Source organism: Nyctereutes procyonoides, unplaced genomic scaffold (assembly GCF_905146905.1).
Source record: "Nyctereutes procyonoides isolate TBG_1078 unplaced genomic scaffold, NYPRO_anot_genome, whole genome shotgun sequence".
Classification (NCBI taxonomy): Eukaryota; Metazoa; Chordata; class Mammalia; order Carnivora; family Canidae; genus Nyctereutes; species Nyctereutes procyonoides.
In genome coordinates this window covers 16396827-16415258 of record NW_026575145.1, presented here as the reverse complement: position 1 = coordinate 16415258, position 18432 = coordinate 16396827, and the positions used below count along the sequence as shown (strand labels likewise).

At 33.6% G+C, this 18432-nt stretch overlaps 1 protein-coding gene across 4 annotated transcripts in view; it reads left to right on the top strand.

The window, feature by feature from the left end:
* G2E3 (G2/M-phase specific E3 ubiquitin protein ligase) overlaps positions 1 to 18432 on the top strand; it is a 56582-nt gene that overhangs the window by 33933 nt on the left and 4217 nt on the right. For all 4 annotated transcript variants that reach the window (XM_055309178.1, XM_055309176.1, XM_055309179.1 and 1 more), the window contains exons 7-14: positions 397 to 503; positions 1196 to 1312; positions 4202 to 4326; positions 4425 to 4557; positions 7423 to 7730; positions 9943 to 10124; positions 13648 to 13820; positions 17915 to 18105. In XM_055309178.1, coding sequence (XP_055165153.1) covers positions 397 to 503; positions 1196 to 1312; positions 4202 to 4326; positions 4425 to 4557; positions 7423 to 7730; positions 9943 to 10124; positions 13648 to 13820; positions 17915 to 18105 — 1336 coding nt within the window. The remainder of the gene's footprint in view (positions 1 to 396; positions 504 to 1195; positions 1313 to 4201; positions 4327 to 4424; positions 4558 to 7422; positions 7731 to 9942; positions 10125 to 13647; positions 13821 to 17914; positions 18106 to 18432) is intronic.

Below are 18432 nucleotides of genomic sequence, written 5' to 3'. Positions count from 1 at the left end.
GTCAATTCATTAACTTATTTTTTTGGTGATTAGGAAAAAAGATCTCAGAATTTTAGCAGAATAATTTCATTTATCAAAGCCTGAGAACTAGCATAGAAAGTGTTTTCATAATAAAGTGAAAAGTAGCACATGTTCTGTTAGCTATTATAATCTATAACCTAATACCTTGTTAAATTATTATTATTATTTTTAAAGATTTTATTTATTTATAGAGACAGAGAGCGAGGGGGGGCAGAGGCACAGGGAGAAGCAGGCTCCATGCAGGGAGCCTGACATGGGACTCGATCCAGGGTCCCCAGGATCAAACCCCAGGCTGCAGGCGGCACTAAACCGCTGTGCCACCAGGGCTGCCCCCCGTTAAATTATTAACAATAGGTTTTCTCTTTTCCACTATAGGTTCAAGCAATAAATGCAGGAGTATTTTTCTTTAGATGCACAATATGCAATAATAGTGATATATTTCAGAAAGAGATGTTGAGAATGGGAATTCATATTCCTGAAAAGTAAGTACCATTTAGCCTTTTGACAAAAAGATAATTTAAATGTAAGATTTTAATAACAATGGAAATAATTGTTTATGTTTTGATTAAGTGATCATGGACAAGTAGTCATCTTAAATGGGGAAATATAAAGCTGCCTCTACCACTGCCTCCTTCTCCTTCCCAGATTGCTAGTTCTTGAGAGCAGGGACTGTGACTTCAGTATCTCATTAGTTGATTTGTAGTCTCTTAATAAATCCTCGGGTATGTACAATAGTAATTTTTTTTTGTACAATAGTAATTAATTGACTTAGATACTAGCATAATAGACTTTTAAATGGTATGTATAAATTATCTAAAAGAATCAATATATGGTTTAAAATATATAACGGATTTTCTTTAATACTTAAAGATGAGGAATCTGAAATAATGTTACTAAACTTGAAATTTAAAAATTAGAAGTGAAATATTGGGAAAAATATAAATTTTAGAACATTTCTAATTTATTTAACATTTGAAAATTCACTGTGGAAATAATCAACTGCAGGATAAAATGACAATGACAGATTTATATCTTGAAGAGAATGATTAATCCTGAAAAGAAAAAGGTTTATCCTTATTCCTAAGTATGTGAAAAATTTTTGTTTTTAGATTTCATTACTAATCCTTATATGTAACATTTTAGTTGAAAGTGTATTTTATATCTTCATTTACAGAGATGCATCTTGGGAATTAGAGGAAAATGCTTATCAAGAACTTCTGCAGCACTATGAGCATTGTGATGTCCGAAGATGTCGTTGCAAAGAAGGGCGAGACTATAACGAACCTGATAGGTATAATGGGAAGTCCCAATTGTGCTTACTGTCCTTATTTAAACCATCAGTCAAAGAAGTAGTTTTCTAGTTAATAAAGTGTGGTTTTGCTTTTAGGATGTTTGAAGTTTTAGCTTGAGAGGAAATATATTTATTAAATGCATGTTTACATCTGTTTACAGAGATATTATTGCTGTCAGCATGGTTGTAACTGATTTATGTGGTGTATTTTCATGAGGCTTCATTTTCTAGAGCTGCACTGCCTTATATTTATTATAGGCACATGTGGCTATTGAGTACTTGAAATGGGGCTATTCCAAATTGAGAGGTGTTGCAAGTGTGAAATACACAGTGAAGACTCATTTTCTTATTTTACTAAGGCTGCCATAACAACATAAATTTGTTTTCTAACAATCCTAGAGGTAGAGGTATTGGCAAATTTTATTTCTTCTGAAGCCTCTCTCCTTGGCTTGCACATGGTTGATTCCCTGCTATGTCCTCACGTGATTATCCCTCTGCCAGATCCTAATCTTCTTTTCTAATAAGGACACCAGTCATATTAAATTAGGGCCCACCCATATGACCTCTTAATTTATCTTAATTATCTATTTAAAGGTCCTAGCTCCAAATATAGTCACATAATGAGGTGTAGTGGGTTTTAGGACTTTAACATGAATTTGGAGGGGACACACAGTTCAACTCCTAGCAGTAAGACAAAAAGAACTTAGAGTATCATGTTAATAACTTTTTATATTGATTACATGTCAAGCAAAATGATATGTTGGAAATGTTGAAATTCATTTCACCTATTTCTTTTACCTTCTTAAATCAAGTTGCTAGAAAAGTTTAAATTCATTAAATGACTTGCATTGTATTTCTATTGGATGGCACTGTTTGGTTGAATTTATGGAGGATATTTCAATAAATTTGTAATCCCTGTTACACAATCCTACATGGCAAGCTGAAACTTAAGTGCAAAGCAGAATATTGGGAGCCTTATTTCTCATGGAAGGTGATTTGGCTGGGTAAGCTATCTTATTTGCAAAGATTCAGCTGATGTCTGCCAGCTTTGAAAATTTTCCGTAAGCAGCTCTTACCACTACCATATCCCTGATTTCCCGTTCTGAGCTGGGCTTTTTCTTTTATGTGCATGTTACAATGTAATTTACATTATTTGAGTTTGTTTTTGTCATTAGACTAAAAATTATTTAAGAGCAGAGATCTCTAGATTTCTAAGAAGCAATATATTCATTAATATTGATATTTTCTAAATTTATTTTGGGCTATTTTAGTTAATTTACATATATTACTTATATATCACTGGTCACCCAGTCAGTAGTTAACCAAACTCCCTTTCTCTTTCTGATGGCTATTTGAAATTGCTATCCTTTGTCTTTTCTCCTGGGACCTAATACCTGCAATCTGAATGTTTGGGGGTGTTTTTGTAATCTCACTCTCTCATTCTAGTGATAGGAAGATGGTTTTGCTGAGAGGCACCATGGTGTAGTGGTTAGGAGCATGGGTCTCAAGCCAACTAAACTAGGTTGGAAGCCTCACTATGAGACTTAACTAGCACTGTGAACTTAATTGGACAAGTCATTTACCCCTCTGTGCCTTGATCTCTTGTTCTTTAAAATTAAGGATAATAAGGACTTTTCCTATCACTTAAAATTATGAGGATTAAACTTCTTGTGTAAAGGCTGAGAACTGGGCCTGGCGTATAGTAAGCACTTATGTTAGCTGTCATCTTTCATCTTTCTCTCCATTATTTGGCAGAACTCTTTGGGAAAGTGGGAGAGACACACAGAGAAGACATATACCTACATACCCATATCCACACAGAAAGATTCACTTAACATCTTATGGAGTGAAGAGTATCCAAATACCTCTTCTTCCTTCTTCCTTTTCTTTCTTTCTTTCTTTCTTTCTTTCTTTCTTTCTTTCTTTCTTTCTTTCTTTCTTTCTTTCTTTCTTTCTTTCTTTTTTTTTGAGAGAGGATATATGTGAATACATGGAGGCAGGGAGCTTGAGGGAGAGGGAGAGAGAAAATCTTAAGCAGGCTCCACACCCAGCATGGAGCCTGACACAGGGTTCTATCTCATGACCCTGAGATCATGACCTGAGCCTCAAATCAAGAGTTGGATGCTTAACCAACAGAGCCACTCAAGCATCCCCCAACTACCTCTCTTATCACCTATATATATCCACACACCTAGGGAGTATATCCATTATTTATTCATAGAAGGAATATTTATAACCAAATAAAAAATAGGCCCCACACCACAACCCACACCCACACCTACACCTATACAGAAAATGTGAGTGTGGACTGGCATATATCACACAATTCAGTGGGGAAACTTGGAGGTGGGGATGGAAGGAAACAAAAGACTCTAAATATGGGCAAGATCATAAGTCTGGATATTGTTGAGCTAAGCAATACTGGATTTCTAAACAAGCATTTGTAGAAAACAATTCCTCACATTGAATATGAAAAGTAATATTTTAGGTTAAGATAATATATTTTCTGATGCTTCTTCCATGTTGGATGCATTTATATAGCAAATTCCCTATGAGCTAGTAATTTTTAGATATAAAAGAAATTTTTTTCTTTCTTAATTATATTCTTTCTGGTGTATATATTCCTGTGTATGTACATGTACATGTTGATATTAAGGTATTTTAAGTTAATGAGTATTTAGAAGAGGAGGTTACAAACATAATAAGTGAAATAGAAAAAAAATACTTTAAGAAAAAATATAGTGCAAAGCAGGTAATCTCTTTCCCCTCCTTTGGTTGAAGGGTTGGTTTTACGTGAGATGGACAGTGTAGCCTGTGGCAGTGCTAGTGGTTGGAATTAGACCAAGTTAATACCAAAATGTAAACATCTGCTTCTCTTTATGTCCTCAGCAAATGGGAAATAAAGCGCTGTCAGTGTTGTGGTTCTAGTGGAACACATTTAGCTTGTTCCTCATTACGGTCATGGGAACAAAACTGGGAGTGTTTGGAATGTAGAGGTATCCTCTACAATTCAGGTAATATTTTGTAATTGTGAATAAAGATTTTTTTCAATTGTGTATTAAAAATTTCTTCTGTATCTCTGTAATGCTAACATTGGGTTTTAAATCTACAGAGGATTTCCAAAAAGCCAAAAAGCATTCATTACCCAACACTAATAATGTGGGAATAACTGATTGTTTGTTGGAAGAATCATCACCTAAATTTCCCAGACAGTCACCTGGAGCCCAGCATAAAGATCTGCTGAGGTATGTATTGTGTGTATTTTGAATAGAAGAAAAATATAAAACTCTGTTTTTTTTAAAGTAAGCTCCTTGTCCAGTATAAGCCTTGAACTCATTACCCCAAGATCAGGTATCACATGCTCTATTAACTGAGCCAGCCAGATACCCCTATAAAGCTCTGTTATGAGAAAATTACAATAGGAAGTGGATATATACACACTTAGAATATTGATCTTAATATTCTGGACAAATGTTTTTTAAACTGCAGGACCAATGTTTGGTCATGAAGTCAATGCAACCAGCATTAAAAAAAGAAAACAAAATAGGATAGAATAGAATTATAAGATTGCATTACACATAGAATGTATATAAAATTTATTTTATTGTATACTGAATCATGATGTAAAAAATACAGATCATTTTCAAGGTAGTTTAAAATATATCAAGTATACCATGTTACTTGGTTCAAAGGAAGGAATTGTATTTAATATAACGATTAAAAAAATTGTCATTTGCTTGATATATTTGCTGTCAGTGTCAGAGGTCTAAGTATTACCTCTTTAGAAAGTTTAAGGTATACTTACAAGTATTATTGTATTCATGCCTAAATATTTTCCTACCTGGGCTGATTCATTCCATCCTTAGGCAACTTGGTGGTACCCAGCTTCTGGAAGGTCACCATACTGATGCTACGCTTAGTGCAGACACCCAGTTGGCATTGCACACTACAGCCCAGAACTCCTGTGCTCAAGCCATCCTCATGCCGCAGCCTCCTAAGTAGCTGGGACTACAGGCATGTGCCACTGCACCCAAAGCAAAATAAGTAATTTTCAAAATCATTCATAAACATTTAAATAAGACTAGAATTAGAACTTAGTATCAGGTATTTATTCAGCTGAAGTTAAGATTTTTAAGTATGTGTGGCTTTGCAAAGGCGGTTATAGAAAAATTAGGCAAAACTAACATTAGTAGCTAAGCATGATGAACTACTTTTTTGTTAAAAATATTATCAAGTAAAAAAAAAAAAGTATCAAGTTAGTGGCGCCTGGGTGGCTCAGTTGTTCACATATCTGTCTGACTCTTGATTTTGGCTCAGGTCATGATCAGGGTCCTGAGATCTAGCCCTGCATGGGTCTCCATGGTCAGGAAGGAGTATGCTTGAGATTCTCTCCCTCTCTCTCTCTGTCTCTCCCCATCTCCCTACCTCCCACCTTGGCCCACCATATGCATGAGGGCTCACTCTCTCAAATAAATAAAATCTTTTTAAAAAAATAGTATCAAGGGATCCCTGGGTGGCGCAGCGGTTTGGCGCCTGCCTTTGGCCCACGGCGCGATCCTGGAGACCCAGGATCGAATCCCACGTCGGGCTCCCGGTGCATGGAGCCTGCTTCTCCCTCTGCCTGTGTCTCTGCCCCTCTCTCTCTCTCTCTCTCTGTGATGATCATAAATAAATAAAAAAATTTAAAAAGTATCAAGTTAAAACTTAGAAGATAAAGAGAATTTCTGTGATATTTGATAACTAGATTTATAGATAGAAGTGGAATATGAAGTACTATTAAAAAAAGTGAAGAATTGCTGCTTAAGATACCACTTGTTAACTGAAAACTTGTTACAGAAGTTTTTATAATATTTTTAGTATCAAGAAGGATGTTCACATTAGTTTAAAAAATTTTAGTATGTAGGTTTCTAAACATGTTATACCAGGAAAGTTTGATTCCTTGTTCCATGATTTAACATCATATTTTAAAAGAATAGCATCAGCATTTCCATTCCAGGCAGGAGCAAGGAATCAACCTGCTACATGAAGGCATATTTCTGAAGAATTGTCTTACTTCCAGAAGACTTTGGTTTTCCTGCAACCTGGATTAATGAATAGGGGTGTGTGAAGAAAGAAAAAGCAAAGCCTGGTCCACATTGGAGCATTGTAATGTTTAACCATGAGAAGGATTTATACTTGCTGTGGAAAGATGATCCATAGACATTGTTCCAAACAGGATTATTTTGAGTACATTAATTTCAGTTACAGATAGAAAAATTGAGGCCGAGAGCAATTGATTTGGTCCATGCAATTGCCAGGAAGTATTATTGATAAGTACAGATTGCTAGGCCTCATGCTCAGAGGTTCTGATTCTGAGAACCTCAAGAAATGCATTGTGGCTCAAGAATTTGCATTTCGGGGGCACCTAGCTGGCTCAGTCAGTGGAGAGTACGAAACGAAACTCTTGATCTCAGGGTTGTAGGTTTGAGCCCCACAGTGGGTGTGTAGATATTACTTAAAAAGAAAGTCTTGGGGGGGAATTTGCATTTCTAACAAGTTTCCATATGCTGCTGTTGGTTTGAAACTACACTTTGTGAATTACTGCTATAGGCTAAATAGTACTATTTAAATGGTTGTGAATTGTGTTTATAATATTAACTCTACTGTTAAAACTAAATTTATAATTAGAAATACATTGTGAAATCTTAAAACTGTGGTTCTCACATAGAGTAAGCAGAGGTGACATTTGTTCTATTTCTAAAGGCTCTAGTAAACTTCAAATGCCTGTAAGTAACTGATTGTTATAGCCATTGGCCAGGAGTGTGAGATTCTGAGCTTCTTTTATATCTGAATCCACTGAATTGATCAAATTTGACATAATCTATCAACATTCTCATGAATCATTTATGACATTAGATTTTAATTAGTAGGAAATTGGGGAAGGAGTCAAAAATTCAGAATTAAGTCAAATAGCTTTTTGGATCTGGTGGCAGCTATTGTCTGATTTTGGGTGGGAGTTGGGGAAGAATTTCCTTCTTAATTTTTCTATTTTTTATTGGCTGAACTACTGCTGTGTCATGTAAAGTACTGTGGAATATTTAACCTCTATGTTTTAAATTCATGTTTTATAGGCAAGGCAGCAAATATAGAAGAGATATTTCAACAATTATAATGGAATTAGGATTTCAAATTAAAAAAAAAACTAAAAGATTATGGATTAATAAAGCCAATATCTGGAATAGTGCCTTAGATGGATTCAGAAATCAAAACTTTAATCCTTCACTTACAATTGAAGTAGCATATGTCAATGAAAATGATAATTTTGGAAGAGAGCATCCTGGATCAAAGCAAGAATTCCTAAGTCTCTTAATGCAACATCTTGAGAATTCACCAGTGTTTGAAGGTTCCTTGTCAAAGAACTTGTCTCTAAATTCTCGAGGTAATTTTATTTATTATTGTATGTACTGAATATTACCATGTGAAAGAGGTAGCTGGTTAGAATTAATATTCAATTCCTGTGGTCAAAATGTATATAGTTTGCTTTGTTAGTAAGCTACTGATTGAATCACAGAAAAGTGGAGAAGAGGGAGTGGTATTTTTTAAAGTAAATTTTGTAGTGAAACATTTTCTGTTTAAGAATATGCTTAATTTCTTTTAGCTGTATCCTCCTTGGAATGAATTTATAATTGAGTGTAACTTCTTTAAAAATGTACTTTATATTCATTCTAATTGCATTTGAATAGAGTGGCCAAATGGAATGGCTGATTATTTGAGCCCTTCTTGTTCACATCTTTGGAAGTTGCAGATAGGATATTTCTTCACAGCCTAGGACTTTTATCACATAATTTTCTGGTCCACATGTAACACATTTTTAAATATACTTTTGCTTTCAAGAATTTTTCATGTACATTTATGCATGTGATACTTTTCTGCCTTCTGGTGAAGAATTAAAACATGCATTTCAGAAGAATGATTAATTCTAGCATTCTTTTTTAGGAGCTTTTATATCACTTTTGCTATAATAGGAAATTTGAAAGAGTGTGAAGACTTATTTCATTGCATTTGAATTTTCTCCTGTATATTCCCTAGAACTTCCTTACTATTGCCTGAAGCATCATTAAAATAATTGAGAAACTACCAAGGTTTATTTTTAAACCTTTTATATTATTTACTATACTGTGTATAGTACACACTGTTTAATTCTAAAATCCCTTAATAAAAAGATCACTCCAAATAATCAGTAATGTTAACTCAAAACAGTTTTGGTATAGTGGATGAGTGCATAAATTCACAAAATCTAAATTTAGTTTTGTACATTATATGTTTAATTACAGAGTCTCTTTGGAACTCAGTTTCTGTATCTGTAAAATGTGACTGCTATGTAGCATATAAGGTTATTGTTGAGTTTTTATTATTAGTTCATGTATTGATAATATTAATAATTTGCTCTGAACAATATTAAGAAAAATAAAGGAAAATTTACATGATCATCAAATTTGATTTATCAAAGTAGCTAAAACATTTTATTAAGTTTTTAATTCAATTAGTTAACATACCATGTTGTATTAGTTTCCTATGTACATTATGGTAATGCAACACTTTGTGCATTACCCTGTGCTCTCCTCAATCCCCATCAGCTATTTCACCTATGCTCCTACTCCTCCTACCTCTCATACCCCTCTCCCCTCTGGTAACCACCAGTTTGTTCTCTATAATTAAGAGTCTGTGCCTTGATTAGTGTGTGTGTGTGTCTCTCTCATTTTTTTTCCCTTTGCTTATCTGTTCTGTTTCTTAAATTCCACATAATGTGTGAAATCATATGGTATCTGTCTTTCTTTGACTTCTTTTGCTTAGTAGCTAAAACATTTTAAATGATAATTTAAAAAATATTGAAAGCTATGAAGACATGGTATGACCACATATACTCTTGGGAGTAAATTTGTGCCATTTTGGAAAATAATTTAGCCCTATTTATCAACAACCTTAAAAATGTTTGTATCCTTTGAATTATTAATAACATAGGTAGGAACCTATACTCATCGAATAATAAAAGATTTATAAATAACAATATGGAGGTAAATACTGATTATATTATGTCTCATATGGTTGAAAATACAGCTTACCCAAGGTAGCTAGTAATAAGGAGATGGTTTACATTGCAATGCATCTATAAATTAGTCTTAATGTGGTCATTAACTGTAGATTTGAATAATTTTAATAAGATTAAATTAAATTAATAAGATTAAATAATTTTAATAAGATTTGAATAATTTTCTATAATATAGAAAAAGTTTACAATATAGTAAGTAAAAAAAAAAACCCAGGAGTCAAACTATTAGTGTAGATACTAATATGCATTTGAGAAATACATATCAAAGTGTGCACACGGGTTATTATAGTGATAGGATTATAAGTAATTTTTATTAAAGAGTTTCTGTATTTACATTTTTTCTATTATGTTATTTTGTATTTAGAAAAATATAGGTAAGATCTTTATACATGATTCTAGTTTCTATGAATTATTTTATATTTATCTAAGTCTTAGTTTTTTGCAATTTTTAATTTACTGTCTATGTATTCAATATATTTGGTAATTCTTTATAATAATAATAAAAGAATTATATTTGATGTATTTTAATCTGTATTTACAGCTCTGGAGGAGAATCTTTACTATGAAGCTGGCAAAATCCTTGCCATTTCTTTGGTTCATGGTGGTCCTTCACCTGGTTTCTTTTCTAAAACCTTGTTTAACTGCCTTGTTAATGGGCCAGAAAATACCCAACCAATTTTAGATGATGTTTCAGACTTTGATGTGGCACAAATGATAATCAGGGTAAGAAATGTACTTGTTAATTAAAATATAGACTATGTTCTAGTTATATTTGAATGTAAATTATGGATCTACAATAGAATAATATTCTGTGCAGTAGTCAAGGGATAACAGTATTTCTGTTTACCAGCAGAGTTCACAACCAATTAAGAGATTTTTTTTTAAAGATTTTACTCATTCATGAGAGAGACAGAGAGGCAGAGGCATAAATAGAGGGAGAAGCAGGCTCCCTGCAAGAGAGCCTGATGCGGGATTCAATACCAGGACCCCAGGATCACGACCTGAGCCAAAGGCAGGTGCCCCCCAATTAAGAGATAGATGTTAAAGTCATACAGCTAGAGATCAAAGAACCAGGTTTGATGTTGCTAAAACCAATTAGATAACATGACTTTGGTCTGTGGGCAAAATGGTTTTTTAATATTCCTCAGAATTAGATGGATTTATCTTCCCTGCCAGAGACAATATAAGGCAGTTTCCTTATTGTCTGCTACAGAGCAGATGAAAGTGTGCTTTATAGGCAGATAGATCTGCAGAGGAAGGACTTGGCTTACGAGTCAAAAAACTTACTCTAATTCCTACTGGAAGACAAGTGTGATAGGTGGAGAGAAGAACCAGGATAAATTTCTTCTTATGGAGCAAATGGGGAGACTTGGTGTTTCTACCTAAAAATAGTTACCATTTATTAAGTCCTATACTACGTATTACATGTACAAAGTCCATTTAGTTATCATAATGCTCTATAAGTATCATTACCTACATGCTACTCATTTGGAAACTAATGGAGACAATGAAAGTCATCCAACTTTTTTTCCCTTAACCTCTTTCCTGCTTAAGCCTACTCTATCCATTGTCTCCTTTAATACATAGTATAGTTTAACAGTTAAAAGCAAATGCCCAGGAGTCAGATTTTAGTTTGAAATAACTGCTATAAGCTGTGTGACCTTGGGCATGTTAGTTAATTTTGTTAAGCCTCAGTTTCAAAACCACAAAGTAAGCAACATGGACATGTGTTCTTTCATTTGGCCCCAAGGTGCCTCATCCTAAAATGGAGTTTAAATTGACCCTTTAACTCTTCAATTTATTTCTCCTTTACTAAAACATTTACTTTAGTATAACTTAATTGTCTCAGCTTCCTCTTTCCTACCCATTTCTTAACTTTTTATAGTCAGGCTTCCATTCCTACCACCGTTCTCCCTAGTTAGCTAGTTTGTAGCTGATATCCAGAAATCTAAATTACTACATTCAAAGGCCTTTCTTTCCTAATTCCTCATCTCCTCCTTTTGTAATTACCACTGTCTTTGAATTCATCTCTGCTGTTTTCTTTAATATTGTATTTCTTCCTACTCTTGAAACTTGGGTTTCAAGTGTTATCTTAACAGTCCTCTTTCTGTATATTTGGAAAGCTTCTTCTTGACCATAACCTTTCTGAATGATTCTCAGACTTGTGTTTTTGAGCCGCTAGACATTTATATCCAGATAGGATCTGAGTCTTTCTCACACACTGAGCCCAACATGTTTAGGACAAAACTGTTTTTTCCCCAGAATTTATTTTTGCCTGATTTTTCTTTATTAAGAGATTTCTTATTTCCGTGCCTTTCTAGAGAAAGGGTCATTTTCATTCTTCCATACTCCATTTATCAGTGTGCTAAGTCATCTGTATCTAGGAGTGTTTTTTATCTTCAGCTTTTCCCTCTTATTTCTAATGTACTTACTGTACCAAACTCAAATTATTTCTAGGCTAAAACAATGAGGATATTATTTAATATTCTTATTCAGGATGATTCTTTTAAAACTATAGTTTTGACAACATCCCTTTCTTCTTCAGGAATCTTCGGTGGCTTCTCATTGCCTATTGAAGAGAGTTCAAGCTATTCATTAGGGCATTTAAGACTTCCTGTTCTTCTCATGGCTTTATCTACTCCTGTTTCTGTGCTCCTATCCAATGTTTGTTCATTTAGTCAATGAATAATTATGTACCCCATATTGTTTCATCACTGAAGATACAATAGTGATCCAAACTCCCTGCTTCCTTGAAATTTACATTTCAGAGGGAACACAGAAGATAAATATATAATATACTGTTATGTATTAAGATGTATTATAAAAAGAAAAAAGAATAAGAGAAAGGAGATACTGTTTGAGATATAATAAGTGGAGCCTAGGCTAAGTTTTTGTAACAGACCCCAATAGATACATTTTTCAAAATTCGTTATCTAGATTTTAGTGTAGGGCTTGGCAAATTATGGTTATTGGCCAAGCCTGGCCTGCTGCCTCTTTCATTGTAAATAAAGTTTAACTGGAACACAGCCATACCTATTTCCTATTTGTTGTGTTATGCTTTCACACTATAGTGGCAGAGTTCAGTAGTTGTGACAGACATCCAATGGCTCACAAAGTGTAAAATGCTGTCTGGCCTTTCAGATGGCTTATATTTTAGTGGTATAGTTATGATGATATACCAAGTTATTTAGGGAATTGGATTCCTTCCTCTCCTTGTGTAATCACTTAGGATATTGTCTTCATCTATATGAAGCTTGTTCTTTTTTTTTTTTTTTAAGATTTTATTTATTTATTCATGAGAGACACAGAGAGAAAAGCAGAAACTTAGGCAGAGGGAGAAGAAGGCTTCCTGCTGGGATCATGACCTGAGCTGAAGGCAGATACTCAACCATTGAGCCACTCTGACACTCCATGAAGCTTGCTCTTAAGGGAGGAAATAGAGTTCAGGAAAGCTTGACACATTTTCACTCACATTCCTTTGGACAGTTCTTAGTCACATATAGCCACATATAGCTGAAAGGAAAATTGGCTATGTGCCCAACTAAAACTCAGGGTGGTGGGTTTGGGGGCATAAGGTAATAATATTTACCCAACTATTAGTCTCTGACAATGTGTGAAAGTAGTATTTTGAACAGGGTAGTCAAAAAAATTCTGGAATTTCAACAGAAATCTAAAATGAATAAGGGAAATCATATAAATCACTGGAAAAGGAATTTTTTGGAAAGAAGAAATAAAAGAAATTTTACACTCAAATGGGCCATTGCTTCCTGTTTTTAATCTTTTTTCCCCCATGTAACTTTATTAAAAAGCAAGCTATATGGAAGTGTCTGGCACATAAATGGTCAAGTATTGCTTTATACTATTTCCCAAACTACTCTCTTTTGATTCTATCCTTCCCTCTTTGAAGTTCCTCGCTAAGTCTTTAAGGCAAGACAGCTAATAATTCTTTCTCTTTCATGAAATCTCAGGTTACTTCACTTCTCTAGCACTATGTAACTGTTCTGTGTCAATTATTAATATCTTTTATGTTAATTTCTTATATTAAGGTGTTATTTTATTCTAGATTTCTTGAAGGCAGAAATTTACAGTGTTTATTAAACTAGATTGTCATTTATTCTAGAAAAATAATTGAACACTTCATGCTGGTGCTCTCCAGAATAAGTATAAAGTAATAAGTGTCACTTGATATGTGAATATCATTCACAAGTAAATGGGCAAACCGGATATATTTTCTTCTTTGTTGTAGGTAAATACTGCAACAAATGTGGCTGACTTGAACTCAGTAGTAAATGAATGCTATAACTACCTAGAGCTTATTGGATGTCTAAGAATTATAACATCATTAAGTGATAAATATAGGTTGGCTGAAGACATACTGGTTTACCATGTAATTAAGAGAGTCCAAGCACCCTTTGAAAGGTAATTTGTTTATATGAGATTCTCTCAAATTACATGTTTAAAGTGATTGCCTTATAATGTGAGATATATTTGATAAAAATTTAAGTGCTTTTTAACATAATGCTTTTTTTTTAAATTAATTTATTTATTTATGATAGTCACAGAGAGAGAAAGAGAGAGAGGCAGAGACACAGACAGAGGGAGAAGCAGGCTCCATGCACCGGGAGCCTGACGTGGGATTCGATCCCGGATCTCCAGGATCGCGCCCTGGGCCAAAGGCAGGCGCCAAACCGCTGCACCGCCCAGGGATCCCCATAACGCTTTTTTTTTTAACATAACGCGTTAAAACTAATGTCTTAAGGATGATTACCGTTCTAACCATTTTATATGGAATTGTGCACATGTGTGATGCTTGGGTAGGAAAAGTAATCCTTATCTTAACTTAGTTACTTTTCTAAATCAAAACAATTTTAAAATTCTTAGCATGTAAACCAATTATTCCATTTCTACTCGTGCATTTAATAACTATTTATTGAGAAAAAAATAATGTTATTGAGGACCTGTTATCTGCTAGGTAATACATACTAAGCATTCTTTAATTAACAAGGTAGATAAGAGTCTTTCTCTTCATTAGCTGAGAACACTGATCTTTAAACTTTTTGTTCTAGTAATCCTTAAAAGTTGTTTAAAAATATACATTTGTTCTCACATTTTTTATTTTTTTAATAATATAAAATGTATATGAGAGTAGGCAGAATGGTACACTATGCAATTACCACATAGATCTATAATTATTAGTCAACCTATGGCCAGTCTTCATCTATCCTACCTTTATTATTGACTCCAGGATTATTTTCTTTTTAAATTTTTTTAAAAGATTTATTTATCTTAGGGAGAGAGCATGTGCAAGCACTAGTAAGGGGAGGGGCAGAGGGATAGAATCCTTAAGCAGACTCTCCGCTGAGTGTGGACCCCCCACATAGGGTTCAGTCCCACAACTCATGAGATCATGACTTGAGCCAAAACCAAAGAATTGGCTGCTTAACCCACTTGATCACTTAGGCACTCTGACTCCAGGATTATTTTCAAGCAAATTCTAGACATAATACCATCTCAGAAGTGATCATTTTGGGATCCCTGGGTGGCGCAGCGGTTTGGCGCCTGCCTTTGGCCCAGGGCCCGATCCTGGAGACCCGGGATCGAATCCCACATCAGGCTCCTGGTACATGGAGCCTGCTTCTCCCTCTGCCTGTGTCTCTTCCTCTCTCTCTCTCTCTCTCTGTGTGACTATCATAAATAAATAAAAATTAAAAAAAAAAAGAAGTGATCAATTTTTAAAAAGATTTCAGTATCATTAACTCATAGATTTAAATATATTTGATGTGTTCTCAGACATTATACTTAACTAACCTTACTGAAAGTTCTCATTGTCTCCATGTTTGGTCATTGCAAATCTTTTTATGTTGTTTTCTTTTGAGTTCTTTTGATGTTGACCTTTTCTTGGTATACGGTAAAGTATTTTAGGCTCAATTTGTGCATTTTGGACTAAAGAACTTTTGTTTTTTCTTGAATGGGGAATGGTATTTCAAAACAACAATCTGGATGCTAGGGATGCTTATTTTTGCCAGATTGGTCATTGTTTCTAGGCCCTTTCAGTAGACTTGAACTAGGACCTATAGGGTTTTTTTGGTTTGTTTCTGGCTTCAGTTTTTTAAGGTAAAATACATCTTGAGTTTTACTGATACTTCAAATTCACTACTAAAAGATTTTTAACTTTTTCTTTGTCCCCTGTTGAGAATCTCCATTATCAACTTAAAACAACACAGGAGAATTTAAGAGTATGAAATAATTACGCACTTGATTTATTCTATGTTTCATAAACAGTAGTCTCAAATAATATTGCCAAAATTATCACCAATAACATTATTATTGAAAACAGTTTAACATTTTTCTAGAGTTGTATAGCCAAATTACTGTATTTTAAAGACATTTGGAATATTTATAAACGTTTTCATTTTTTATTTCATTTTTAGTGATTTTTAAAAATTTTGTTTTATTTTAAAATTCTGTAAAATTTTGCATGGTTCCAAAGCCAAAGCTGTAATAAAAGTATATTGAAAGAACTCTGCTCTATGATACAAGTTGTTTTCAAAGAAGTATAGCTTTCATCCTTAACACATCTACTTTTCATCCCCCTACAAAGTCATCATTTTAGTGGCTTTTATTGTTGGTCTTTGTATTATTTGTGGGGTTTTTTTTTAATGATAGCAGATAAATATATATAGGCATGTGTACTAATTTCTTTTATTAAGAAATTGTGCTTACACAATAGTAACATACCAACATTTTTTTCTAGTCATTTTTTAAAATTTGCAATATATATTGGAGATCACTCCATAGTAGTAAATACTTCTATTTTTAGAATCTGTATCACATGGCCTTTTTCCTCTGTGTGTGACATTTGTCATTGAATTTTGGGCCAGCCCAAGTAATCTGGATAGGGTGATCTCAAGATCTTTAATTATATCTGCTTAGACCCTTTTTTCCAAATAAGATTGCGTTCATAGGTTTCAGGGAAGAGGATGTAGACTTATTGGCAGGAGGTGGGGTGGGGGGTTGGGACTCCATACAGTCTATCTCAGGATGAATGACAGTATTGGAATCTATTTCTGGGACATGCCTAGAGCTGCAGCATGAAAATGAGTTTGGGAATTCCCACACCTGGTAAAATAGTTCCTCTGCAGGTGGTTTGTAATAGGGTGGTGAAGAAGTGAGTAGATAAAATGGATTTCAGATAAGGAAATTCATAGGACTTGGTAATAAGAAATGGAAGAGAAAGTAGTTGAGGACTTTTAAAAAGATTTAGCTATACTTATTTGATGGATAATGGAGGCATATACGATCAGTTATGGTTTAGATTTTAGTAATAAGGTGATTAACTTTCTTTAGCACTTAATAAGTTTGGGTGTTTTGAACATTGTACCCATTAGGCTGTTGGATATATTTCTGGACTAGAGATAATAGATTTTATCGTGATGAACGTATACCTGCTAAATACAGCCATGGGAGAGAATAAGGGAGATGGGAAATTGGCCTTGTTACAGATCCATGAGGCACAAACAGCAACATTTTAAGGCAAAAAAAAAGAAAGAATAAGCCTTATAAGAGACGTAAAAGATCGGGCCAGAGAAATAAGAGAAACCAGGAAGACTGATGCCAAAGAAGGAAATCATTCATAACTTAACGGCAATTTTTCCTCAAGAGTGGAATAAAAGTGAATAGGAAATTAGCAAATGAAGACAGTGGCGACAAGTCTTTCAAATAGCTTTTCTCAAAGGAAAACATGGAATGAAATGAAATTTCTTTTTCTATTTAAAGATTGGAAAGATAAGCACATTTTTGTGCTCTTGAGAAAGCCAATAGAAGGTGATAAATCTGTAGCAGGGTACCTGAGGAAGTTGGTAGGGGATCCAGAGCCATAGGTAGGACTTAGTCACTCTGCTAGACAAAAATATACCTCCATTCGTTCCTAACAAGTAAAAATGTGCATTTTAAAAAATTTACTTGTTATTTGTATTTTGTAAATTATCCATTCATATTATGCTAATTTCCTATTGTTCTTTTAGAAAAATGATTTGTATTTCATATATTAGAGAAATTAGCTTTCTGTCATGTATATTAAAATATATTCCCACTTTGTTTTGTCTTTGGTAATTTTTTTTAGCAGTACATAAGTTTAATTTTTTTATGCTTAACATTTTATTTATTGCTCTTCTTGGCAATTTCTAGGAAACTTCATTTTCATACTAAAACTAGCTTTGAAGAGTAAAAATACTTCATAGTGTACTTTTTTCGTCTCAAAAATTGTTAGCTAATTTTACTTTTATTTTTTATTGTTTGAATTTTAAAACTTTTATAAAATCAAATAATGTAGGCAGATAAAATTAATTTATATAATATACTTGTTTGTTATTGATTTAAAAGTATATCATATATATCTCTTATATATTTCCTTGTATCTAATATATGTGGTAGTAAATTAACTAGAAATGTTAATTTGTAACTTTAATACCAAACGTGTATAAATGTTGACTTCTTGTTTATTTTCTCTTAAGTTTTAAGCAGGGTCTGAAAACTCTTGGTGTTTTGGAGAAAATTCAGACTTACCCAGAAGCATTTTATAGCATCTTCTGTCATAAACCTGAGAATCTTTCTGCAAAAGTCCTTAGTGATCTTTTTACAGTATGCACATTATCTGATGTCCAGGCTTTGGGGTTTTGGAACAGTTATTTACAGGCTGTTGAGGGTATGTGGATGTTTTATTTTTACTTAACTGTCGTGGAACATTTATTTCAGTATATTAATCTATTTATTTGAGTTTTGTTTTTTGGTAATGAGACTTTCATCTGCTAACTCTACATTTATAAAATTTATTTCAAGACAAGTGTATATGACTGAGTTCAAAGTGATGAGGAAAGATTACAGAATTCAATTCTGCAATTTGTTTTCCTCTAGATAATTTGAGGTGAAAGGCATTCTTCCTAGAAAACTTTAAATATATGGGTGATTGCCTGCCACAGCATAGAATAATCTTAAAGCTAATTATCATCTATTTCATCTTTTTCAATTTTAA